The 26,839-nt window shown below is 52.9% G+C and overlaps 1 protein-coding gene across 2 annotated transcripts in view; it reads left to right on the top strand.

Annotated features, from left to right (window-relative positions):
- OPHN1 (oligophrenin 1) overlaps positions 1-26,839 on the top strand; it is a 50,306-nt gene that overhangs the window by 10,950 nt on the left and 12,517 nt on the right. For both annotated transcript variants that reach the window (XM_054289455.1, XM_054289454.1), the window contains exons 2-14: positions 4,223-4,318; positions 8,240-8,301; positions 9,675-9,746; positions 16,623-16,724; positions 17,628-17,738; positions 18,329-18,433; positions 19,377-19,506; positions 20,813-20,913; positions 22,660-22,751; positions 22,873-22,951; positions 23,581-23,614; positions 24,922-24,984; positions 25,977-26,051. In XM_054289455.1, coding sequence (XP_054145430.1) covers positions 4,223-4,318; positions 8,240-8,301; positions 9,675-9,746; positions 16,623-16,724; positions 17,628-17,738; positions 18,329-18,433; positions 19,377-19,506; positions 20,813-20,913; positions 22,660-22,751; positions 22,873-22,951; positions 23,581-23,614; positions 24,922-24,984; positions 25,977-26,051 — 1,122 coding nt within the window. The remainder of the gene's footprint in view (positions 1-4,222; positions 4,319-8,239; positions 8,302-9,674; positions 9,747-16,622; positions 16,725-17,627; positions 17,739-18,328; positions 18,434-19,376; positions 19,507-20,812; positions 20,914-22,659; positions 22,752-22,872; positions 22,952-23,580; positions 23,615-24,921; positions 24,985-25,976; positions 26,052-26,839) is intronic.

Here is a 26,839-nt window from a genome sequence, read left to right as displayed (position 1 = left end):
GAGCTGTCCATGCGTAGGTGCAGGCAGGGAGAGCAGTGAAAGTCACTTCCCACCTTCCAGTGTGGGCTGGGACATCGTGTCCTGCAGCCCCATCACTGCTCAGCTGGATCAGATTAAACTCAGGACTGCCTTTCGCTGAAAGTGTCATGGCCAATGATTGCAAAGATGATGAGTAGAGGGGTGGTATTTTTATTTTGTTTTTTTCCTCAATAATTTGCTCCCTGGGAGCAGCATGTGATGGGGATTAGCCAAACGGCTGCTGAACCCACTGCTTGCTCTGCCCCTGAGCTTCTGGAGGAGCAGCAGTTCCCACCTGGCTGTTTCCTAGGAAGAGGCAGAGTGGTGCTGTATTCCAGCTGCTGCACAGTGTCATCTAAACAAGGGCTATTGGGGTGTGGATAACAGGGGTGAGGGTGCTGGCAGCCTGGCCCTGGCCAATGTGATGTGTACCCTCCACACCCACTCTCCTGCACAGCTGGAGATGTTCTATTGGTTTTCCAAGTGTTTATTTCTAAAAATCAGGCTGGTTTTTGTCCCTGTGTCACACCAAATGTCCCATTGTGTCCCTGTGGTGTTCAATGAGGCAGCCCAGGCAGGGCCCTCCTGTCCTGGCTCAGGATCCTGCTGGTCCCCGTAGCTGTCACTGCTTGGTTGTCACAGCCACTTCCATTTCTGTGTGCTCAGGGGCATGGTTTCCTCTATTGGAAACAGAGGACCATGATAGTCACACAGACTGTGACCTGGGTTGCAATTAGTAAAGCTAATTAAGGCTGTGCACCTGTGGCACCTTGAGCACTGCAGACCCTCAACAGCACCTCCGTGCCTCATTCTCTGCCTGTGTCTGCTCACCCTGTTCCCCCAGGACTCTTTTCTGTGGTGATGGCTTCCTTCTGGTTTGAATTCTAAGCATTGGAGGAAAAAGCAGCAGCACAGCCTGGTTTGGGGCTCTGCTTGTGTTTGTGTTTTGTCAGAGTCCTGTGGCTTTTGCAGTGGTAGCAGCACTTTTTGGTTTGTGGTTTTTGGTTACCTGTGGTTGCTGTCAAAGTTTGAAGTGAGACTCATAGGTCCTTACTGAGCAAGCTGTGAGACACATCCTTCCAGAGGAGGTGTGTTTATCCACACATAAATACAGCCCTGAGCTCTGTGTGTGCCTCCTGAGGCTGGCATGGCTGGCACTGCTGCTCCCTGCAGCCCTGCTGGGGCCACTCTGTGCAGGGATGGAACTTCACTTTGACTAGGAGAGTAAATTATTGTAACCACAAATGGTGATATTTGGCATTGCTTCCTGAGGCTGGAAGGGAGAGGAGTCCTTGAGGACTCCTGATGAAATTCATTTTGGTGTGTTTCCATGGAAACAAGCTGAGCAGGCAGGGTCTGTGGGGCAGTGCTGTTTGCAGGGATATTCCAGCTTGGAGCATGGCACTGTTCCTTGATCCTTGGTTATGGTGCTGGGGGAGCAGGACAGGCCCTGCAGCTGCCTCTGCCTCCTGCCAGACTCTGGGGTGCAGAGCAGCCTTTGGCAAATGAGTGTTTGTATTGGTGGGGAAACGTTTCCAACAGTTGAAACAAGGGAGAACACAGAGTTATCTCTCCTAGCGTGGGATGGAGCCCCGCTTTTCCACAGCAAATCTTTTCCTGCTGGCTCCTTCCTGTGGTCAAGCCTCTTTCCTGTGGCCATGGCTTATTCCTTTCTCCCCAGCCCCCCTGCCCTGCCTGAGGGATGTCACCACTGTCACCACTGCCATTCAGGTGCCACTGAGGGAAGGGGCAACGTCCCACCGAGTGTGTCTGAGCACTGACACCGATTCTCTGCCTCAGGGCCTGGTGCTGGGCCCTGCAGGGACACAGACCCCGAGTGGGGACATCCTGTGTTCCCATGGTGCCAGTGGTCAATCAGCCCTGTGCTGTGTTGCTGTCACACCCCAGGGCTGTCCCACAGTGCCAGCAGTCACTGATCCCTGTGCTGTGTCCCACTCACACCCCAGGGCTGTGGCAGTGCTGCAGCAGCAGGGATCCTGCCCTGTGCATGCACACAGGAGCTCTGTCAGGAGCCGATGTTCAGCCAAGGCTCTCTACGTGTGGGAGTGGAGTTGTGCTGCTCTGGAGAAGCCTGGTTTCCATTAGGAGCTCCTCCAGAGCCTGCCAAGCACGCAGGGTACGGGCTCACACCCCCCTCCCTCTCTCCCTCCTTCTCTCCTGGGCTGACAGGGACACACAGCACATGGAGACCCTCTGTCCCTGCCAGGTGCCACCCCTGGGACCTGTGTGTGCTGCCGTGCTCACGGGTACACTGGAGCTGTGTGCCTTGTCACCTGCCCCCAGCCAGCACCCATGGAGGGGACAGACTGACAGACAGACAGATGGGGGTGCTGCTGCTTTCAGAGGGGCTCAAGGACACACACTGGGCTGGGAGGGGTGTTGGGAGGGAAGGATTGAAGATCACCTGTGACCAGCAGCAGGGGAGGGGCTGGATGGGGCCACAGCAGCGTCAGGGATGGTGACAGTGACGAGGATTTGCAGGGGATGAACAAAGATTCCCCTGAGTGAGGGCTGAATGAGCCTCCAGCCTGGCCTGAGTGAGCTCTGGGGCACTGAGGGGGAATTATTTGCTGAGGTTTTCCATCAAGTCAATGACATCGTTCTGTGAGAGTTCACCCATTTACGTGCTCCAGCCCCTGGCAGCTGGGGCTAAATAGCGACATTCAGGCCTGAATCTGCCCATTCAGGAGCCAAGGTTTGACCCATCAGGGAGCTGCTGAACGAGGCTTTTGAGGGAGAAGCAGGGACTGCACTCTGAGCCTGCACTGGGGACCCAGCAGTGCCCCCACCCTGCCTGCCCAGGGACCTTGGGGAGGGTCAGGAGCTCCTGACCTGGGGACAGGAAAAGCAGGGCGGTCTGGAGACCTGCCAGAGTCCAGACCACTTGATTTCTTTTCCTCAACATTCAGTTCAATGTTGTCCAATTTTTCTCTCCCCTGATCGTGCCATGATTGCCACCACAGTAGTAAGTTTTATTTTTAAATCAAAAAAACCCATCCATGTACACCAAGTTCCTCTATACAGCAGTCATGGTGCTGGCTTGGCAAAGCAGTGGTGGGAACTGGTTGCCCATAAGGTCTGTGCTGTCACATCTTCCCCACTGGTAATTTCATGAATTTCTGAAAGTCCTGTCTCTGTGCACTGCCACAAAGGAGTCCAGCCTGGAACTGTGCCCACAGCTGGAGTCCCAAATTAGAAGTAGCAATGCAAATCAGAGTCTTACATTATTCCATTGCTTTTCTTTTGTGGCCTGCATGCTCCTCTCTGAGGTCAGGCAAGTGCAGCCTCACTTTCTGTTTGTATCTCAGGAATTGCTGTAGCTTTGTGCAGGGTGATGTGGTCAGTGCAGTGAGTGTGCTGTCCCTGCTGGCCCTGGGTCAGGCTCTGTGCTGGTGTCACTGTCACGTCCCAGGGCCCCTCTGCCAATGCCAGCAGACGCCATCCAGACACGTCCTGCAGCCACACAGGGTGCAAAGAAACAAAGCATCCTTTGGGCCAGAAACTTCTCTGCAAGGTCCAAAAATAATTTGGACTGAGCCACAGGAAACATCAGGCCATTTCTTTGCTTCCAGCCCAGACTGTTCCTCACCAGCAGGAGCAGCAGGTCCCAGGGCCATCTGTGGGTGCCCCTGGCTCAGCTGTGTGCTCTGTGGCACTGTCCTTCCCTCAGGGCCTGCCTGTGTCCATGACCCCACAGAGGAACAGTTATTTTTAGTCTTGCCTTTTCCCTCACATTTATTTTCTGACTCTACAGATTTTTCTCCCATATTATGAAACAATTTCTGTGAACAGTGGCCAGCCTGTTCAACAACCCCTGTGCTCCAAGGAGCTGTGCTGGTGCACACAGAGCCCTGGAGTATCTCCTCAATGTTTTCCTGCAGGGAAGTGTCCCTTCCTGTCTGTGGCTGGACACAAGGCCATTGATCAGTTGTTGTACCGTGTGGTGCATCCATTAGTGCTGCAGAAGCTTTTTCAGAGAGAAAAAACCCAAATCCAATTCTCTCTGCAGCCTCTGAGGGTTATTAATGCTGCAGCATTTTCTGCAGCGCTGAAATTCCCAATGCCTGTGGATTTTCATAACCACCCTCCTCTGGTCTTGTTCCATCAGGATAAATTCCTAGGGCATGCAGCCTCTGTAGAACAATTGCAGAAACCCACATCTGATTGCTCTGTCCTTTTCCAGGGTACTCCTCAGCAGTGCAGAAGTTCTCCCAGACTCTGCAGTCCTTCCAGTTCGACTTCATCGGTGACACACTAACAGATGATGAGATCAATATTGGTGAGTTCTCTGCTTTTTGAAGCTGATTTCCAGCAATTGGAACAGTCTCCCTCTCTAGGAATTAGCCTGCCTGATGGTTTTTAAGCAGCCTCAGGAGCCGGGTTCCAGGCAGCTCTTCCACAGCTTATTTTCTGAAGTTGAGCAGTCACGGGTCGAGTTTCACATTCCCAATTCAGCGGATAATTTGCAGAGGTTTTCCATGGCTCCAGGCCTGCTCTGTGCTGCCAGGTGCTGGGGAGGAGGCAGTGTGGTGCTGACCTCCCAGCCAGCCCCTCTTCCCAGAGCTCTGGGAGCCCAGCTCTGGGTGCTGCTCCCAGAGCTGCCTTCGCTGTGCTGGAACAAACTGCCCCACGCTGCCCTGCAAGGGCACCAGGCTGCAAACTGCTGGGGAAAAGGGCTGCTGGATGTGTCTCAAATGGAAAACAATGGCCGTCTGTGCCCTGGGCAGCCTTGCAGGGCTGCTGCCTGCACATCTGCTTGGGGATTAGTGATCCTGGAGCTGTGTTACATCCCTGCCCTCCCCCAGCTCGCTCTGGGAATCACTCAGCATCCACAGCCCGGGGCCCTTGATGCCCCAAACCCTGCACGTTTCACATGAATCTGCTCTTGGCTTAGCGAGGTGAGTGCACTCTGTGGGGGTGACAGGGGGTGCAGGAGGGACGACAGAGCATCCTCAGCCCCCAAGGTTCTCACCCTGCCCCATCAGACAAAACACTTGGGCCTCCTGCCTGGGCTGAGGAGCTGGGGCTGCCCACGGGCTCACAGGGCATTGCCCAGGCAGGAGAATTCACAGGGCATTCATGGGGTGGGGCACAAGGCACAGGGTCTTTTCCAGGCTGCTCCCAAGGGCTGCACAGAGGGGTAAAAAGGGAAACCAGCTTTTGTCAGGCAGTGGTTGCAGAGTGGCAGCAGTGTGACACTGCTGGTGTCAGATCTCTCAGCTGCTGTCAGAAGGGGAAGGAAGTAGAGCCTGTTCCTTGGGCTGTTGTATTTAAAGCCACGTGAAGCAGACTGCAGCCTGCCCCTCCAAAACTTGTTTCCTTTATGGAAAGTCTCTGGGTGAAACCCACTGGAAATGAGTCAGCCTCCAATTGTAATGGCAGCAGAGGTCTGAGCTTCCAAACACACACGGGTCAGGGAGGGGGGAACTCTGCCATGGAAATGCCCCTCCTGGGAGCTGAGGGGTCTGAGGCAAACAGCCATGCAAGGAAAGGAGTGTTCCTCGTCTTGGCTGGAAGGAACAAAGCTCCAGCAACCAGGCAAGGCTGCTGGGAATGACAGAGGTTGAGTAAAGGGAGTATGGGATGGGGGAGAGCAAGAGAGCAGATGTAAAACTCTCAGTGGTGAAAGGAGCGTGTTTCCCTTCAGTTTTGCTGGGGAGGATTTGTTTTGCTTTTTCAAGAAGAGATCCCCAGCTTCCCTGTGAAGAAGCCTGGGCTGTGTTCTCCTCCCACCCAGGCCCTGGTGTGCCTGCAGGGTTGAGGCTTCCTTATTCCTGACACAGCAGCTTCCATCTGCCAGGGTGCCAGGGGGCTGCGTGGGAGTGCAGAGCTCATTTCATGTGCAGGGCATGGGAGGGAAGCACAGCACTTCCAGGCACTTCTTATGCTCTGCAAGAGAACGTGTTTGGGTTGTAAATAGAGCTAAAGTCACACTGCTCTCTCCTTGTGTGGGCACAGAGCAGCCTGGCACCCGCACGGGTGGCAGCGGGGACACTGCAGGTGGCAGTGAGGACACTGGGCTGATGTTGTCTGTGGTGAGCAGCACTGTCCCCTGGGCATGTGAGAGGTCATGGATGCACCGGTGTTACCCCACAGCTGCAGCTCCTCCACTGTCACCTCACAGGACACAAATCCGCAGCTCCTGCAGAGGTAGAGGGGGCAGTGAAATGGGGGAGGATGTTCTTCCCTTCCAGGCATGGAAACATGGAATCTGTAAGGACCTTCCTGGAATGGTTCTGGCTGCTCAGCAGAGTCACTCTGGCATTTCCAGGTGTCATTTCCCAGGTGTGGCTGGGCAGGCTGTGGCTGCTGGTGGCCCCCCTGCTCCACGCTGCCCTGCATGGGCTGGCAAAGTCTGACCCAGGCCAGGGGCACAGATCCACCCCTGCTGGGCTGGCAGCAGGGTCTGAGCCTTGTGTGTGCTGCAGGGTCACACTCAGTGGGCTGTTCTGTGACTGGAGCCAGGAAACATGTTCCTGGGCTCTTCCTGTAGAGCAAAGGGAAAAACAGCTAGGGAACGTTTTATGCACTGACATATTCCCTGTAAGTTTGGGGCTGGATTTTTTCTCCCTGTGATAATTCTTTTCCTGGCTCAGGCCCCTGGTGTCCATGCACTCCACCATCCTGGGGAGCCACAGTGACAACCACGTGTGGCCCTGGGTGTGAGCACCATGAGCTGTAGGGCCATTGCATTGCTGGGGGCTGGAGCAATCACTGGAGGAGAGCTCAGAAGCTCCTGACTCATCAGGAAGGTCTGTTGTGCCACTGCCAGCTGAGTGCCCGTGTCACCAGGCTGTTTGTTCCCTTCTGTGTCTCAGCAGCTGCAGAATGAATCCTCACACTGGATTTTAGGACAGGTACCTCTCCCAAGGTGCTGCTGTGATTGAGGGGAGAGGACTCTCAGCTTGCACAAGGAGCACAGGAGCACCTTCTCCCTGGCCTGTGGGACAAGCTAATCCTGTGCCTGCACTGCTGTACACCTGCTGTGCCCCCCATGTGCTGCCCTGCCCTGCCCAGCCCAACAGGGAGGGAGGGTCTGAACTGCAGAGCTCTGGGGTCTCACAGAGCCACTCTGGGATGTTTCCACCAGGGCCAGAGGGAGCCTGGCACCCACCACACCTGTCCCACACTGTGCTGAGCAGGCTGGAGCTGTGGGAAACTTTCCCAGCTAACTCCCTGGGGTGATCAGGGTGTTCCCCCAGGCAGCCAGCACACAGCCACAGTGCCTGCATGGGCAGGAGTTTGCCCAGCCTTGCCTGCAGCCCAGAGAGAGGGGAGTTTGGCTTGGCACTGTCAGTGCTCTGCTGCTGAGGGGTTTTCTCCCCTGGGACAAATTCAGCCCCTTCCCAAGTTCTCCTTTGATGGGCAGGGAGAGGGGCTGCAAGTTCCCCCTTGGTGTGGGGTCAGCTGCTCCCACCTAGTCCTTTATCTCCCCAGGCTGAATTATTCTTATTTCAGTTTGTTAATGGAAAGGTTTCGTGCTATTTTTATTGTAGTTGGACTCCAACTGCTTATCAATAAGATCTTTTTGTTTCACTGCTGACATTTTGGGGAGTGGTGTCAGTGTCTGTGACCATGCCTACACCTACTGCCTTTCCTCCTGTGCATGGACTTTGTGCCTCCTGGTGCAGCATGTGATCTTTGTCATTCCAGGCCATTTTCATTTGACACACTTGTCCTGGTCCTGGCAAGCCCCTGCAGCTCTTCCTGGGACAGAGGTGCCAGGTCCATTGTGGTGGTGCCAGGCCAGGCACCCCTGTCCTGCCCAAAGTGGCAGGGCCTGTCCTGCTGCAGGCCCTGGGGATGCCAGTTCTCTTTCTACCTCTCTGGCCTTTCCCTGCATTTGCCCCTTCTCTGCCACCTATATTGCCATCTCTATAACACAGTTCCTAATAAAAGCTAATTAACATCCTCTCACCTTCCCAGGGCCTTCACTCCTTCATTGCCTGGGTGGGAGACCCTCCTGTCCCTTGCATACATAAATACCCCTCAAGGCCAGCCTGCACCTGGTGTTGCCTCGCTCAGTTTCTGCCAAAAGGAGCCACCTCTTCTTGGCTTTTTGTCAGCCTTTAGATGGCCATGCTGGGGGTGCAGCCACATTGGGTTGTCCTGATGTGTGTCACACACTCCAGTGCCACATCCAGTGCCACATCCAGTGCCATGTCCCAGCTCCCCTGACCAGCCTCTTCTTTTCTTACAGCTGAGTCGTTTAAGGAGTTTGCAGAGCTGCTGCAAGAAGTGGAGCTGGAGAGGTCCATGATGGTAAGGAGATGGGAGCTGGGCTCTGTCATTCCTGAATGCCAAATCACAGCCACAGCACCATGTGTCTCTGTGTCAGGCTTCTCATCAGAGGGAAGCTGGGAGCACTGGTAATGTGCTCTGTACTCAACTGTCCATGGGCCCTGAGCATGGGCAGGCACAGCAATGGGTGTGGGGGGCTGTGGCTCCCCCAGGCAGCTCAGGCAGGCACAGATCCCCAGGCCCTGCAGCTGGAGGGGCTGCTCACTGTGGGGAAACCAAGGGTTAAAGAATCAGAAGTGTTTTTGCTCTGTTTTTGCTGGGTGCAGGAAGGCAGATGTCCCTGAGCCCATCAGTGCCGGTCCAGTACAATGCACTGCCATCACCTTCCTGCTGCCATGTGCCCTCAGCCTCTCCAGGCTCCTCCAGAGCCAGTGCTGGCTTCCCATTCCACTCCTAATTCCAGGAAAAACATGAAGGTTAGGCTCGGTGGAGAGCGTGCAGCGTGCCAGGAATGTGCTGCTTGGCTCTGCCTTCCCCTGCCTCGTGCAGCAGCAGGAGCTCCTGCCAGGCTGGGCCAAAGGGGCCATGGGCAGGCAAGGAACTGCAGGAAACCAGGAAAGCACTGAGATATTTCTTTATTATGAATTACATGCCAGGTAGAGTGGCTCCTTTGGCAGTGGGGGCAGCAGTGGAAGGTGTTTCAGGGGTTATGGGCACTGTCCAATTTTCAAAGTTGGGGTTTTTTTCCCTCTACTTGTAGCACCAGTTCTGTTTTCCAGCAGCTCCCTCAGGAGGTTTCACACTTACTGTGTTCATCAGATTTAAATCCCCTGAGGGGCTGTGCTGTGTGGTGTCCTGTCCCCTTCTGTCCCCCTCTCCCTCCTCTGGAGCCTGGGACAGAGCCTGTCAGGGGAGTGGGGATGGGAGCAGAGAGCAGCTGCTCCCAGTGCCAGAATGGAGCTGCAGCCAGTGATACAAACTGGGGTGAGCTCACTTTCATGTGGATTCATGACAAAGGTGGGCAGAGCACCCGGGAAAGGTCTCTGAGACATGAGGCAGGAGTGGAAGGGACACAGGCAGGCTTTCCCTTTTCCCTGGCTGTTCTGAATCTCGAGACAAGGGAACTCCATCCTTTATTTGAGGTGGGGGACACTCCCTGTCACCCACAGGATGTCCCCAAAGCCTCCTGGGATGTGGCTGGGGTTTGCTGTGTGTCACTCATGGGGAAGAGCAGGTACAGATGGTTTAAGTGAATTCACCTACAGAAAGAGAAGAAGTTTCCAGTCAAAAACATTAAAATATCAGAGGTCTTGGCTTCTAGCCCTGTTCAGCCTCTGTTTAGGAGAAAATTGATCAGCACGGTGCAGTTAAAATGCTTTTTCTTTGCACTGTAGGTGCAGAATGCAAGTGATTTGCTGATCAAACCTTTGGAAAATTTCCGGAAGGAGCAGATAGGGTTCACCAAGGTAAGGTTGGTTTGTTTGTTTGTTTTCAGTGTAAGCAGATTTGTTTTCTGTTACTGTCTTTGAATTCAGATTTTTCTCCTGTTGTTGCTAACAAGCAGTTGCTCCACTGCATTCTGACTTCAGGCGCTCACAAACTCCCTGCTCAATGCTGGCTTTCAGCTGCTGGCTGAGGGTTCGTGCTGTGACTTTTAGTCTGATTTTTCAATCTTAAGAGTCTCCAAAATCTTTCCCTGAATTCTCTGGGTTCTCTCCTGGCCTCATTCCAGCACTGCCTCTGTCCTGAGCAAGGAGTGCTTGTTTCAGCCAGGAGAACCTCCTTGCTGCTTCACCCCCTCTCTCCTTTGTTCAGTCAGTGCTATTGAGAAGAAAATACTCTCTGCAGAGCAGTGTGTGGTGGAGTGGGAGGGAGGGAGGGAAGGGAAGGAGGGAAAGCAGGAGAGGCCAGCAGGCAGAACCTGATTATAGTCATAGGGCTTTTGTTATGAAATATTTACATAAAGCATCTAATGAGTCTTTCAGATGGACCAAACTTTTAAAGAAACAAGCTATAAAAAGCAAATTCTGCACATGTGGAGCACAAAAGATCATTTTTCCCTTGTCTGCTATCAAGAAATCCAGGTTCCATGTTCCTCAGTGGCAGCTTAAAATGGGGCTGGCTCAGGCCCAGCTCTGAAATGGAGATGTTTTGGAGAACACTTGAGGCTTGGATTCAGCCCAACCCATCTGGAGGCTTTGACTTTTAATAAATACAGAGTTTGAGGAGAGATACTTGATGGCCCTCCTGCCCTCTGCCATGCCCTGAGGGCTGGTGTGAGGAGCCCTCTGAAGAGCTGCAGCCACGAGCATGGCACAGGTGCTGCCCACGGCCCCTGCCCTCGTGTCCTTCAGGCTGGTTTTGTCCCAGAGAGCCCTGGAGGTGTGTAAGGGCCGCTCTGCCCCCAGCCCAGAGCCTGCTGTGCCCCAAGAGCTGAGCTGGCTGCACCCACAGGCCTGTGCCCATGTCCTGCTCCCTTCCCTGATGGCAGGCACGGGTCTCAGCAGGGCTGGTGCCACTGCCCCAGCACTGACACAGATCCCCCTGGCAGCCTGCAGCCCTTCCTCAGTCCCTGTGCATGGCAGAGCACTCTGTGTGGAAGCACAGGGTGATGACAGTGGCAGGACACTGCTCAGAGCAGCTGGAGAGGTGGCAGAGGGCAGGGGGGTGTTGCAGGGGCTCAGCCATTGGAGTTTGGTTTGGGGTTTTGTTTCTTGTGAGGAGCATGAGCTGCAGAGGTGCCAGGGCACTGTGGTGGGAAGAGAGCTGTGCTGTGGCTCCATGCAGGAGCTCAAAGGACAGCACCTTGTACTGTGCCAGGATCCAGCTGTGCCCATGCTGACAGGGATGCACAGGGAGGTACCCCTGTCCCCAGTGCCACCCCAAAGCTGTGAGAGGGTGTGAGTTTGGGAGTGAGCCCCAGCCACTCCAGCCCCTTTTCCTCAGCTCTGATGCTTCCCTGACAGCAGCCTATGCCACACTGCACCCTGAGGTGTCACCCTGGGCACAGAGCCTTCCTTCACCTGCCAGCCTGCAGGGCATCTCTGGGCCATCCCCAGCCAGCAGCAGGAGGGGGGGAGTACAAACGAGGCTCCTCATTTGTACTGTGTCATATGGGTTCCTCCCATCACTGCTGGGCCTGCCATCACCCCATGGACCCTTTCTGATCTGCACCAGGGGCAGAAGCCCAGGGCAGGCTGTGGAGCAGCCTGGAGACATGACACAGGGAATTTGTGCCCTCTGCTCGGTTTCCGTATTTTGGCAGCGTCGCCTTCTGTGAGATGTTTTCTGTTCCCTGTGCGAGCTGCTGCAGCCAAATAGGAAGAGCCCTTGAATCGAGGCTTTGTGATGGCTCTGGCTGGAGCACAGCCAGTCTGAGCAGCACATCTGAGTCTGCATTCAGCCGGGAGCAGGGGAGTCTCCTCTGTGCTCCACACGGGGCAGCCCCTCCAGCCACTCCCTCCCGCACAGCCCCACGGTCGCTGCTTCTCCTGGGACCTGCTGTCACTGTCAGTGACACTGCACAGGTGAAAGGGACCCCCTGAGCTGACCCATTGCCCAGCTCTGGCACTCATGGCCCAGGGTGAGTTTGGGAAGCAGCTGGTGCACATGGAGGTCCCATCCATTCCTCTCCAAGCCCTGGGGCTCAGCTCCACAATGTGGGGCTGGGACCCTTGGGGAATAAGCTGGCCACACTTACTGAGCTGAGGAGGATTTGAATAGAAAAGTTTAATTCCAGTTTCACTTGGAAGGAGACAGCTTTTTAAAAAAAACCACAAAGCCAACCAAAAAAATCAGAGGGAGAATTTTGTTGGGATGTACTGTAAGGGCAAAAGGAATGCTGAATAGCTGCAGTGTTTGTCAATATTTCTTCCACAGGAGATAAAATATTCCTAAAAGGTCTTAGTTAATTCGGTTATTAATTTCATTAATTATAATTTTAAAAGAAAGGGAGGTTAATAACTTCTACTTGCTTTCATCTCTGGGGGAGCAGGGCCTAAGGAGCATTTGAGAGAAAGCAGTGGGTGAGGGAAAACACCAGGATGAACTGAGTGTGCTTTGACAGAACTGCTCTTTCTATACTTTTTAAAAGTCTGGTTTTGAATTAACTGCAGATGCCTCTTAAAAATGAACTGTTATGATCCTGAATCCACTGCTCTTGCACCCAGACCCCTCAGGTGTGCATGGAGGGAGAGACTCCCAGCAGGAAAAGTGTGTTTGATTCCTTATGGAGAGAAGTGGCCCATGAGTTGGGCTTCTCACCTCCACTCACTCCACCTCTCTGAAAAGGGGAATTTCAGAGGACCCTAATTAGCAACTAATGGTTGAGGGGGAGTTTTGGCAAGTCTGTTTGCCCTTTTCCCCCTGATGAGTAGGACCTGAAGCTGCTGAGGGGCTCCAGTGTCACCCCAGTGCTGGTGGCAGTCGGGGTGCAAGCAGGACCTGGCACACACAGAGCAGCCAGAGCTGCTGCTGCATCACCTGCCTCAGCAGGCAGGCAGTGCAGCCCCATGGTCTGTGCCATTCCTGGGCACAGCAGTGCCTGCCAGAGCTCCCAGCATGGTCTGTGCCATTCCTGGGCACAGCAGTGCCTGCCAGAGCTCCCAGCATGGTCTGTGCCATTCCTGGGCACAGCAGTGCCTGCCAGAGCTCCCAGCATGGGCTGTGCCATTCCTGGGCACAGCAGTGCCTGCCAGAGCTCCCAGCACAGGGGGTTTCAGAGCCCCCTCCTGCCTGCCCTCAGTGGGATCTGCTCGGTGTCTCCCAGTGAGCAACAAAGGGAAGGTGGGTGGTGCCTTTTGGCAAACCTCATTGAAAACGTGGTGCTGCCCTTTGATGAATATTCATGAGGAATTAATTTGTGCTCGTGTTTCCAGATTGTGCTTCAGTCTGGGTGATTTTTTTGTGTTGTTTTTTTTTCTGTCTTGGCTTGCTCTGGTCAGCAGCCAGCACAGAAGGATTTGTAGGTCATCCTTCTGCTGTTCAGTTACATGCTAATTACCAGAATGGGAATGATTGGCCAGCTCCCTCTTAGTGGCCCAAAATGCCACACTGCACGGTGGTCCTGTCACACATGGGTCCATCCTGGACATCATTTCCAGTCCCTTCAATCCCCCGAAAGGGCTCATTGCTCCATGTCCCCATTCCCTTCAATCCCCAGGAAGAGCTCAGTGCTCCCTGTCCCCAGGGTGTCCCTGCCTGCCTGGGCGCTGCCAGAGGAGGAGGCACTCCCAGAGTTGTTCCTGTCTGGCTCCCCAGCTCCTGCTGCAGAAGGAGCTCCCCTGCTCTCCCAGGCTTTTCCTTTCTCTTCACCAGTATTTCCTTGAGCAGAGATGACCCCTCTTCCTCAGAACCCGCCATATCTTCTCTTCCTCAGAACCCACCAGGGAGCTGCCCACAAGCTGGTGACCGAGCTGCAGCCTGGTGGTTTGTGGTCTCCCTGTGGCTGCAGGCTGTGGCCTCCTGTGGCCATGTGTGTGGGCACCACAGCCACACACAGCTCAGGGCCTCCTCCATGGGCTCTTGTGGCCGCGTGCACGGCCACCACAGCCTCCCACAGCAATGTCACCTCCCCTGGGGACAGGCCAGGGGCCACGTGCTCCCAGGCTGCTGCTTCCAGAGGCACATCCCCCTGCCCATGGGCTCTGCCATGCCTGGCCATGGTAGCACCAGGCTCTGGTGGCTCCCTTGCCCTGTGCTTCCCACAGCTCCTGGCTGTGACAGTGTTCACAGGGGTCTGAGGATGAGGGAAGAGACGAGGATCTGACTCCATGTTTCAGAAGGCTTGATTTGTTATTTTATTATATATATTATATTAAAACTATACTAAAAGAATAGAAGAAAAGATTTCATCAGAAGGCTAGCTAAGAATAGAGAAAGAAGGAATGATAACAAAGGCTTGTGTCTTGGACAGAGAGTATGAGACAGCTGCTGTGATTGGCCATTAATTAGAAACAACCACATGAGTCCAATCACAGATGCACCCGTTGCATTCCACAGCAGCAGATAACCATTGTTTACATTTTGTTCTTGAGGCTTCTCAGCTTCTCAGGAGGAAAAATCTTAAGGAAAGGATGTTTCAGAAAATATCATGGCTACACCTGGCACAGGTGAGCAGCCTCTCAGATGGAGAGCAGGAGAGGTTGGTCCCAGCTCTGGCCTGCAGTGTGGCTGTCTTCCCTGGTGGCCTCTGCACAGGGTGGGGACAGCTGAGTCACCCTGGGAGTGCTGCTTGCTGGTGGTGAGAGGTGGGAGAGAACTCCTGGAGTGGCTCCAACCCCATTGCTGCTGCTGAGGAGCAGGGATGGCACCATCCCAGTGCTGCCACCACCACCTCTGCACACCACCTTGCTGGAGACAGTGGAACCCTTGGTTGGGTTTGCAGCTACGTTTCAATGGCAGCACCTGCTTTTCTATCTCAGGACCTGCTGCTGGCACAGCCATCTCCTCTGAGACGTGAGGAGGTGGCATCAGGAGCACTGTGCCCACAGCTCTGCTTCCCTGCACTTCTGTGGCCTTGGGGCTTGGAGGCTCTCTGAGGAAATGGAAACAAGAAAAGTTCCTGGCTGTATAAGACGGGGCATTAATGGCACAGACAGCCCAGGAGTTTGACCTCACAGACTCAGGAACTGCTGCTCCACAAATGCTTTCGCTGCTCTGGGTTTGGATTTGCTGATCAGGGCCTCAGTCATGAGGGTGGTGGTTTGTTTTCAACCTCCTTCCTGGCCTCAGCCCACAGTTGCTGCACTGCTTAAGTTAGGATTCACCCTTGGAGGACTCTCTCTTGCTCTGGATTTGGTGTAGATCTCTCTGTTCTGCTGTGTGAGGCTGCTGACACAGAGTCACAGCACCTGATATTGCAGGGGGTGATTGCAGAGGATGCCCTTCCCTTCAGGTGTCCTGTAATTCCAGGCTCTGCACAGCAGGATATGCAATTGCTGAGGTGAAAAGGTTTGCTGGGCTAAGCCTGCCCTGCTCCAGACACTCACACAGGGGCTGGTGCCACTTCCTCATGGTAACTGTGCTTTCACTGCAGCCATGGCAGGACTCTGGTGGGGAGAGAATCCTCTTCCCTGGAAGGCAGCTGCTAGGAAGGCTTGTTCCTATTATTGGGAGCCACCTGTGCTGAGCCCAGGGGCTTTGGGAGCCCCCAGGCATCCTGCTACAGGGCATCCAGACAGACAGATGGAATAGGCTCTGCAACTGGAACAGGGAAGCAAAACTTCAGGCAGGGGAAGCTGTGGTCACTACTGGATTTGTGAGGAAAGTTCCTAATACCCAGCAGTCTGGCAGAGCCCATCTGCTCTGGCTGTGGCACTGGTGTATGCTTGCTTATCCATGCATTTCTGAGTGGGGGCAACAGCATTTCAGAGCTTTCAGGAGACAGATATTAAAAGATAGCAGTAATTCCCCAGGAAGCTGGAACTGCTTTCCACTTTCTTGACCTTTCAAAAGCCAGACAGAAGATCTGGGCATCCCATACACACCTGCACTGTGTGTACACCAGCTCTCAGCTGCTTGGACCTGGCACTGAGGCTGCTGCCAGGCTGGAATTTCCTGATTTCAGTAATTTAGTTGCCTCCCAGGAATCCCTGATATGTCAGATACCATTTGAAGTGGGTATTTGTCAACCTGGCCCCTACTCTGGTTGTTTTGTGATTGCCAATGTCAGAGTCAGTGCAGGCAGGAGCCAAGAGCCTGGTGCTCAGTCCTGCTGCTCCCTGCCTGCTGTCAGGAGTTCCTTCTTGAATGTCTCTGTTTGCTGCTTTTGTTCATTTGTGCTCTCTTTGCAGCACTGCTGAGGCAGATGAGGATTTCCTGCCTGCCTGTCTACCTGCCAGGCTTCAGCTTTCCTTCTGCTACTCTCAGAAACAAATGATAAACTCTTTAGAACAGAAAGTTGCCAAAACCTAATGAACCTTTTCTTGACCTTGCTGTGCCTCTGACATTGCAGTGTTTGCCCAGTTGTTTCTGGGCTGTGTGAGCAGCATGTCGGGAGGTGGTGAACAGGTTTTTGCTGCATGAGCACATCTTCAGTTTACTGGATATTGAAGAGATTGAGAGAGGGAACAGCACCTCCTCAGTGGGGCTTTTGCCATGATGTTGGCATGAAAAAATACTTCTTGTATTGCTAGACTGGGTCTTGAGATATAATTGCATCCAAGATAGGCAAGGGGCTGTGAATTCAGAGCAAATGAGAACTGGCCTTCTGTTCTCTGCCTGGGTTGACCAAAATTTGTCCATGGGAATACAGAATTGCGCAAAGAATCTCGGTGTTGATGCATGTTCTTATCTGGAAATTGCCAGTAACTGGTTCTGCTTCAACCTCTTTGCATCTACAGGAAAGAAAGAAGAAGTTTGAGAAGGATGGAGAGAAGTTTTACTCTATGCTGGATCGCCACTTGCATTTGTCTTCCAAAAAGAAGGAGTCTCAGTTACAGGAGGTGTGTATGGAATTTTTCTCAGAGTTAGGTCCAGAAGCAACAGCACCAGCTGCTCTAGGTCTTTAAAAAAGGAGAGGAATCATCCCTTAAAATAACTAATTGAAACTGATAATCAATTAAATCTACCCAAAGCCTGAGTTCTCTGTGAGATCAGGGAAATCAAGCTCATAGTTCTCCTGTGTCTGTTGGATGCTGGTTGGTGCTTCAGACATTGTGATTGCTTGTTGTCACCTTGATGGTGAAGGGCAGTGACCAGTGGCAGTGGCACAGCTGGGGACTGGCCACACTTTCACCTGGAGAGGTGCTCTGGCTGAAAAGTAACGAGTTATTTTTCCTTTTGCTGGCCTGGTGTCCTGCCCTGCTGCTGGTGCTTTTGGGTGGCTGTGGAGGCAAGCAGAGGAGGGGGTTCCTTCCAGCTGGTGCTGCTGCAGGCGTGTTGCAGCAAGGAAGGAAAGCCAGCTGGATCTGGTCAGATCTGTCAGACCAGATGTCACATCAACCTACGAGCATCTCTGCAAGGCAGACTGTGTGTGAGCTCATTGTGTGCTCCTGCCACTGCTGCAGCTCCAGAGCTGCTGGTTCTGGGACACAGATGAAGTCAGGCAAGAGGGTGGTGAAGGTGGTCTTGTCAGGAGAAGAGGTTTGTGCTAAAGTAATAAAAGAGCTTTGGGAAAGCCTTTTCCTTGCAGAGTGAGAAGAGGTTTTAGATCCTTGAATGAAAGGGAGCCAGAAAAGGGCAGACTTAAAGGAATATCCAATGTTCCAGCTCACAGCTGGGCTGGACACCAGGCAGGTTTTCAGTGAGGACAGAACCATGTGTGGGCTGACAGACAGAAGTGAGTCAAATATTTTCAAACTACATGTGATGTATTTTCTTTTTCTACCTTTCCCTCTTTCTTCCAGGCTGACCTTCAGGTGGACAAAGAGAGACACAATTTCTTTGAGTCCTCCCTCGAGTATGTGTACCAGATCCAGGAAGTACAAGAAAGCAAGAAATTCAGTATTGTGGAGCCGGTAGGAGCTTCCTTTGCTCTCATGTGTCATTTGCTGATGCTCAGATGTGCTGGCAGGGGATGAGCTGCCAGCTTGGATTAGGTCCTGTGGGGCAGGAGCACTGTGAAGCCCCAGTCCTGTTTCTTCTGGCTGTCTGTGGGTTCTGAGGAACAGGCTGGACACTGTACAGGGCTACAGGTCTTGTTATGATTTATCTTGGCCCCTTGGGTTTGGTGAGTGCTGTCTGTCTGCAGAGGGACAGAGGTGTCACCTGCCTTGCTCACCTGTCCCAGCCTGGCTGAGTGCAGGGACACTCTGCCCTGGGTGGTGGCTCTGCCCCAGTGCCAGCTGCAGTGGGGTGTGGGATCCTGTACAGATCTGCTCTGGGTCTCCCTGCAGGGTCTTTCATTCTGGCTGTTTTATTCAGACAGATGTGTGGCTGGTAGCTTGAGCTTTAGGGACACTGTGGTGGATAAGCCATACCAAGGCTGGCATTTCAAAGTTGTGAAGAAAAAATAATTGCATATGTAATTTCTGAAACCCCACACTCTGTCCATCTTTCCTTCCATTATAAACACAGAAGTTCAGTGTGTCCCTTCCCTCCACTGCAGGTGCTGGCATTTCTCCACAGCCTCTTCACTTACAACAACCTGACAGTGGAGCTGACACAGGATTTCCTCCCATACAAGCAGCAGCTCCAGCTCAGCCTGCAGAACGTGAGTCCCTGCCCAGCTGAAGGACTTTTCTGTGTGACTTCTGTTCTCATTTGTATTTACACACCTCTGATGGCAAGGTCTTTCCACCCAAGCAGTCTGGCCATGTTTGCATTGTTGCAGATACAGATATTTCCTTCTCAGTTCACGTGGGTTTTCCCCTCTTTTCATGGGACAGTTCACAGGTCTATGAAATTGTTTTCTCTGGAAGGGGCTACTGCAGTTGCATCATTTAACCTGGTGCATAAACAAGCCTGAGATTTTCTTTCAATCAAGAGATTGAAATTGTACTCTAAGAAGGCCTCTAACCTTGATCTTAATGGTGCTGGCTTCCTGCAGGCTTGCTGCATGCTTTGGTAAGCTCCTCTGCTGGCCAAGTGTGCTCATGGGGTAAAATATCTGAGTCCTGTTTTTTTTTATATTCAGTCTTTCCTGACTGGCCTTCATTTCTGTGGAACAACAGCCGTAAATCTGAGCCAGGATGGTTTTGCTGCTGGCTCATTAATTGGTCCAAGTAGTATTCCATCCAAATGCCTGGATTTTGTACCCCCTGTTGGTGTGACTCTTTCATGCAAAGCACTGTAGCATGATCAACACCTTTGGGAGGAGAGCACACCTGTTACCCAAGCAATGGTGTGAATGGGAGCTCCTCTGCTCCAGCCAGCCTTGAAATGTGCTAAAGTTCCGTAATTAAGGGAACAAGTGGCCTCCCAGCTGTGGCCCTCAGCATCATCTCTGCACACGAAGTGTCTCTTCAGTCATCCCTTAGAGCTCAGTGGTTCTTATAGCCACTTTCCATGTGGATTTGTGGAGTGGTTTCCATGTTTTGTACCTTGGGAATGGATTCATTTCTGCAACAGCACCTCAGATTTATCCAGGAATAAATAACCTGCAGCTCACTTTTTGCTCATGTTCAAATATGCTTCTGTTTGTTTTCTGTTCCCAGACAAGGAATCACTTTTCCAGCACACGGGAGGAGCTGGAAGATCTGAAGAAGAGGATGAAGGAAGCACCCCTAACCTGCAAGCTGCCTGGGCAGCCCACCATCGAGGGCTACCTGTACACTCAGGAGAAATGTAATGGCTCTGGGATGCAGCTGGGTGTAACAGGGAATGGGGCTGCCCTGACATAACCCCCTGCTGCACTGGGTGTCACCACAGCCAGGCACAGCAAGCCCAGGGTGTCACCTTCTGCCACTGCCTGAGGTGTCACTGCCTGCAGTGCCTGGAAGCACTGGCAGCCTCAGCTGGCAGCACTGTCAGCAGTGGCACAGAGCTCTGTCCAAGTGACATATCTGTGACAGCACAGGGATAATTGCCCTGCACTCTGTTGACATGGGATTTATGACTCCAGAGCCTGGAGCTCTGGCAGGCTCTGTCTTGGCTGTGTTTTACCAGGATGAATCTGGTGTCCTGCCCAGCCTCCCTCTGGCAGCCTCTGCGAGCAGCTGAGCACAGCCAAGGTGGAACCAGAGCTGAGTTCAGCTGCTCAGAGCAAAACTTCTCAGAGCAGAAGAAAATCAGACCAAATACAGTGTTTTCCAAAACCTGGCTGCAGGTCTCCATGGCCACGCAGCAGGAATGCTCAGGGGACATAAGTCTGTGCAAAACTGTGACCTCTGAGGCTACAGACAACTTTGTAAGCATTCATTCTTAATCCTACGTAGAAATCTATTTATACATATATTTTTATATCTGTTTATCTTGCTTTTAAAAGAAAGCACACTCAGTAATTTTAGATCCTAAATGTGGCATGTTCCTGCAGGCCAGTGGCTATTTTCTGTCTCTATTTATGCTTCCCTCTAAATCAAGTATGAAAAGTTGTTCTTCCTGACAACTGCAACTTAATTACAGAAAAAGTACCAATTGAATTATTTCCTATAAACAGATTCAGGTAAGAAAACAGAGGAAAGTGACTATGAATCTGGAAATAGGAACTTCAGAGTATTTCAAAGCTGCTGTTGTCTTCATTATTGAGTTTTCACCCACAGGAAAAAGCAGTGGGGTTTGTGGAACAGACATTCAGGACATGTAGGATCCTGCCAGTGTAGGTCTTGGCTGGGCTTGGCCAAACCAGCCTGGCTTGTGGTCAGAGTCCCACAAACGCCCTTTCACCAGCTGTGAGCTGGGAGGGTGCTGGAGGCAGCTGCTGCCCTGTGCTCCTCTCCTCCTCCCCTCCTCCTGTTTCTCCTCTCCTCCTGCTTCTCTCTTCCTCCTCCTCTCCTCCTGGCTCTTGCCCATGGAGACACCTGCAAGGCTGATGTCCCCAGGGCTGTCAGTGTCCCCAGAGAAGGGAGGACACGTGGGCAGCACTGACCATGCCTTGCTGGCTGCACCCAGCCACAGCCCTGTCCCTGATTCCAGCCTCTCCTGTGTCCTGCAGGGGCTCTGGGCATCTCCTGGGTGAAGTATTACTGCCAGTATGAAAAAGAGGCCAAAACCTTACGGATGACACCCATAGACCAGAAGCCTGGAGCTAAGCAGGTGAGTTGGATGTCTGCAAACATTGGCCCAACCACTGGGCCCACCTTCCACCCATGTATGGCCTCCCTTCCTGTGACAGCCAGCCCTGCAGGTGCCACAGAGCAGAGCAGTGGGCTCTGTGCCCTCCCTGCCCACTCAGGGCAGTTTGGTGTCACCTGGAAGAGGCACCCCTGTGAGGAGAGGTCTCACTCCACTGTGTCCTTGGGAGCCCTGCAGGGTTTGGGAGCAGATGTGGGTCCTGTGACATGAGAGACACCAGACAGTGCTGGTCCATGAGTTCAGCCTGGGGTGAAACTTGTGCTTCTCTGGGCCAGCTGATGTTGATCCTTCCCCACAAAAACTGTGGCAGCCACTGAAGGGCCTGAATGACTCAAGTTACTACAGGAGTTCCTGCTTCCAAATGCAGCATTTCCTTACAGCACCGTGTGCTCACAGCACTGGTTTGTGGTTTGATTTCTGCTCTCAGCACTGGTTCTGTGGGACTGGGACAGTGTGGGAAGAGAAGAGGGGTAACAGTGCAGCTCCAAACTGCACTAAGGCAGCAATTCGGGTAACTGCTTCTTTCACAAAGTGCTTTGGCTTACCAAAGCCTGGGAGTTCCCTCAGTTCTCCTCGTGACAAGGGAGGGCTGGGAGGATGGAGCTCAGCCAGTGCCTCCAGCTGAGTCCCCCGCCCTGCTCTGCCATGGAGTGGTCCCCGGGGCCTTCCCAGCCAGGCCTGTGTGCTCCAGTGTGTGAGCTCATGCTCTCCTTTTGGCAGGGCTCTGCACACTGCAGCAGGAAAATAAAATAGATGTTTTGCAACCCCTTGGCAGAGAGCTGGGCAAAGAAATAGCCAAACTATTGTATGGAGAGATTTGTTGTCATTTTTGCTATAAGCATGTCTAGTAAGGCCCATTACTGCAGGAAGGGGCTGGGAAAACTTAGTGCCTTTCCCAAATATTGGTGGCCTGCACCATCAGGTCACAGCTGGCCACAAACCCACAATCAAGTTATAAATTAATCTGCTGTGGAGTGCAGGGACACAAACACCCAGGGCCAGAGCTGAGCCTCTCCAGAGCATGTCTGCTCTGTCTGGGGTGAGGAAATGTACCTCCCTGTGCCCCACATGTTTGTGTAAAGCCATTTGGTTCATTGGTGCTGTGGGTAACTGGTACTGATGGCCAGCCCTGGTAAAAATTAGAGCCCAGCTGTGTCAGGGCATGGGTGAGCATGGTCCTGGCCTCAGAGACAGGGAATGCCTCTCTGGGTTGGTTGGAGCAGTGTTCTAGCACTGCAGGGGCAGGGTGCTGCTGTGTGGGGTAGTGCTGTTGAGTCCAGAACATTCTCTGGCTGAGAGCAAGCCTGGAACTCAGAGCCTCATTGGCCTGAGTTGGGCTCTTAGCAGGGCTAAGAGATGTTTGAGCTTGATGTTGTTGTTGCTCAGAGCAGACAGAGTCAGTATAAACAACCTGCTGAAAATGCTGGGATCCCATAGGATTGCCCAGCTCAGTGGAGGAAGCCCTGTGCTCATTTTCTTCAGCACATCAAGCTGGATTGGTTTTGCTTTTTAATCCTAGTGATGTAGATAAGCAGAAATTACACAGACGATGGTGGGAGAGCCACCTGTGCCCTGGTACCAATGCCATTGGAATATCAGCACAGGAGCCATGGGCAGTGCTGTGCTGGCCTGCAGCTGAAGGGCCTGAGGAACCCAAACTCTCCCATGTTTCTGTCCTCTCACCTTGCCTTTCATGTTCTCTCCTAGGGCACCTTGGACCTAACCGTGAAATCCTGCGTAAGGAGAAAGACTGACTCCATAGACAAAAGGTTTTGTTTTGACATTGAAACTAATGAAAGGTGAGAGGCTTTTTGTCTGGTGGCCCCAAACCCCATGGGCCTGCAGCCAATCCCTCTTTGCTGTCTATTAAAACCAACTTTTCTTCCTTTCCCTGCCTGTCCCTGGGGGAATTGTGCCCAGGTCCGGGACCATCACGCTGCAGGCGCTGTCGGAAGCCAACCGGAGGCTGTGGATGGAGGCCATGGACGGGAAGGAGCCGGTGAGTGTCCCTGGAGCCGTCCCCAGCCGGAATGCGCTGCCCAGCAGTGTCCTCTGCCGGCGGCTGCTGCTCGGGATCGCTGCTGCACCTTCACCACGGGCTCCCTGCCCTGCCCTCAGCTCCCGCTGGGGATTTTGGGCTTCCCCCCGAAATCTCGGGGTGTTCCCTGCTGTGCCAGACCCCAGCCTTTCCGGGCTGCTTCACTCCTGCTCCTCACTGCCTGCTGGAGATGATTGGCCTGTCCCTGATCTTAGCAGCCTTTAGCTCTTTTCAAAGGTGTCACTGCCCACTCTGCACCCGTGTTCTCCCACCTTTCTGTGCCTATTGGTGCCCCTTCAGTCTGAGCAGAGCTCAGAGCCCTGTGGTTTGCCTACAGAACAGAGAATTTCCCCAGCAATAGGTGCCCCACTGAAACAGGGAGGCAGCAGAAACTCCTTGATTGTGCAGATAATGGGTTCTTGCCTAATTATAAAATGAGATTTCTATGGGACATTGTCTTTTTGGCTGTGATTGCCTCTGGGTAATCTGGGGATGATTTATGGGATGCTGCATTTTCTTTTAGAAATAAATACCAAATCATGCTGATGATGTTTTTGCTTCTCCCTCCCCCATTCCCGCCCTTTTTTCAGATTTATCACAGTCCCATCACGAAGCAAGAAGAAAGTGAGTCACTTCTGTTGCTGTTCTCTGGGCTCTCACAGCCTCGAGGCCAGGCAGAATTTTCCTTGCAGATACACTCATCCTCAAATCCTGCTGAGTAGCACTGTCCCCGCTCCGTGACAGCAGTGTCACTGCTGTTCTCACACCACAGTGCCTGGCACTGAGCCCAGATGAGAACGAGTTGCGCAGAACTGCAGTGAGCAGTTTTTATTTAGCCAGGAGCAGTGGGATGTGAGGTTCAGTTTGCACCTCCAAACCCCAGGGAGAGATTCTGAGGATGTGTCCCTTAACAAAGGTTGTAACAGGGCAATGGAGGTGGCACTGAGTTCCCTGGATCTTCCACCCACCACCATGTCCTGTGTCCCCCCTGTCAGCAGTGGGGTGCACCCTGCAGAGCCCTGGAACCCCTCTGGGGCTCTGTCAGCTGGGTGAAACCTGCATTCTGTCCCACAGCTCACTTCATCAGCACTGTAGCTAGCTGGGTCTAATGAGCACAGGGGGAGCATTCCCAGAGGCATGAGCACAACCCTGCTGTGTGGCCGTGTTCACATCACAGGCTGGGAGGAATGTAAATTAGGGTTCCACTGAATAAACATTCTCTATTTGCCATAGATTAAAGCTGGTAGGAATTCCAGTGGTATCATAGCCCTCAGTGTCAAGCACCAGGTGGTTCTGTGCTTATTCCTAGGGCAGGGCTAAGAGATGTCCGAGCTTGATGTTGTTGTTGCTCAGAGCAGACAGAATCAGTATAAACAACCTGCTGAAAATGCAGGGATCCCATAGGATTGCCTAGCTCAGTGGAGGAAGCCCTGTGCTCATTTTCCTCAGCACATCAAGCTGGATTGGTTTTGCTTTTTAATCCTAGTGATGTAGATAAGCAGAAATTACACAGTCCCATGATGAGGAATAACTTTAACTACAGATTTTGCTCTGGAGAGTATTATTTAAGTCTTTATCAGATACAATAATAATAATAATAATAATAATAATAATAATAAAAGTATTAGTATTAGTATTAGTATTAGTATTAGTATTATATACCTGATTATTAAAGACAAAGAGGGGGTAGGGAGCAGTGCTGCAACTCAAAATAAATTTGAGGAAAAAGGGGAGAATATGTGGAACTGATAACTCCTTGTTAGGATGTCCAGAGCACTGGTGTTTCCTGAGGGGGTGTGGGTGCAGCTGTGAGCACTCTGTGCTGGAGCACTGAGGCTCTGGGTGCTGAGAAAGGCTGGGGGTGGGCTGGGGGGTCCCAGGGGTCTCCAGGAGGGCTCAGGCAGCTAACACAGCTCTCTTGTCCCAAACAGTGGAGCTGAACGAGGTGGGCTTCAAGTTTGTTCGGAAGTGCATCAATGCAGTGGAGACCAAAGGTGAGGAGCTCACCCAGCCTGGCCGTGCTTCCCATGACCTTGATCACACCATGGTTCCTGCAGTACAGGGTTGGCCACTGGCACAGGACTGCAGCTTTCAGCTGAGGAATGTGTGCTCTTCAGTTAAATGCATGTTCTTTGGGAGCAGAAATCCCACCTGCTTTGGAATGTTGTACCAAGGCTGTTTGGGTTGAACTTCCACCTTTATGCTGTTTTCACTCATGGTTTTCTCAGTTTTGGCCCTGAGCACACCCAGTGCTGGGCAGGAGAGCAGCTCTGGCAGCAGGGGTGGCTACAGACTGCTTCAGCCCCAGTCTGTGAAGCAGCAGCAGCAGGTGGAAGGGTGGCAGCTCATCCTCTGGGCTGTCACATACCATCCAGCACCAGTGAACACCACCAGTGTGGGACAGCAGCCTGGATTTATCTGCAGATGTGGGGCTGGGGCTGCTGGAGCTGTGGCAGCGAGGGCCCACTGGAGTGGTAAGCAGTGGGGGCATAAAGACCCTGCTGGCAGAGCTAGGAGAGAGAGTGATTCTGCCTGTCCCTGCACTGGCCAGTGTTTTTAATGCCTTTGTCTTCTGTAGGGGTTTGAGCAAATCCATGGTAAAGAAATGGGATGTGTGGGCTGGTGTGTCCCACACCCTGGCTATGCTCACCTGGCTGTGACATGGTGACCACGGTGGTGCTGGTGGCCTTGGCTGCTGGGGTGAGCAGAGCCCCTGCCTGCAGAGCCCAGGGAGTGGGACGGGGTTTGGGATATGGGACAGAACCTGGAGTGTGGGACAGAACCTGGGATAATGGGACAGAAGCCAGGATACGGGACAGAACTCGGGTAATGGGAAAAGACCCGGGATATGGGACATAACCCGGGATAAGGGACAGAAGCTGGGGTGTGAGACAGAGCCCAGCAGCAGGAGAACGTTTCCACTAGATGGGGCTTGTGGATCACCAGCAGGAAACCTCGGCTAATGCTCTTGGCTTTGTCCTCTCAGGAATCACCACAGAGGGCGTGTACCGGACTGTTGGCAGCAACATCCAGGTGCAGAAGTTACTGAATGCTTTTTTTGGTAAGAATTGATTATTCTGTGCAATGACACTGTCCTGTTCTTGAATTGTTTGTGAGGGACAGAGTCCAGCATGGGTTTTGGTGCCTGTGGCCCCTCTGAGGCTCATCTTCCCTTTCTCTCCTGGGATAACACCATGAACTGGACTGGGAGGGTGACTTTTGCAGGGAGCCCTCCGGCCTGGTGTAAGGTTTGTTTCTGGGAGGATGGGGACACCCCACTGTGTGCAGTGTGTACCATAGGGAGCCAATGTATGTTAAGAAGCCAGTGGATCCATTCCTGCTGTGAGCCTTCCTGTGGCTGGATCTGTCTGTCACACAAACTTGGCAAATGGGGAAGTGTTTACAGTCTTAGCAGGTTTAGGGGCTCAGCAGCACTGCTTTGTACCAAGACAGCCCTTCTGGGCTGGGCCCTGGCTGAGGCCATCGTCCCCTCACCTCGTGGTCACCTGTGAGCCTCTTGGGGACCCTCTGGGGCTGATCCCCACCTACCAAGGCCAAACCTTTCTCCCCAGCCCTGCCTGGGGCTGGAGCACAGGGCAGGGATTGAGCTCACCTCCCTCAGGCGTGCCTCGGGCTCAAGCCAGCTCAGACATCTGATATTAATGCAGCATTCAAAGGCTTTGGCTGTTTCCTATTGCTTCTACTCTGGATGTTGTTTATTAAAACCTTAGTTCGTACTGGTGTCTGGCTATGCCCAGTTCTCACAGAGCCATGGCTTCGGGCATCTGCCCAGCTCTGCTGGCCCATGACTCATTGCTAAGCCTCAGGTTTTATTGCTGCTTGATTCTC

Source organism: Melozone crissalis, unplaced genomic scaffold (assembly GCF_028551555.1).
Source record: "Melozone crissalis strain CALT ecotype California unplaced genomic scaffold, PUWL_Pcris_2 ptg000068l_1, whole genome shotgun sequence".
Classification (NCBI taxonomy): domain Eukaryota; kingdom Metazoa; phylum Chordata; class Aves; order Passeriformes; family Passerellidae; genus Melozone; species Melozone crissalis.
The sequence above is the reverse complement of the archived record's forward strand: the minus strand, read 5'-3'. Positions and strand labels throughout refer to the sequence as shown.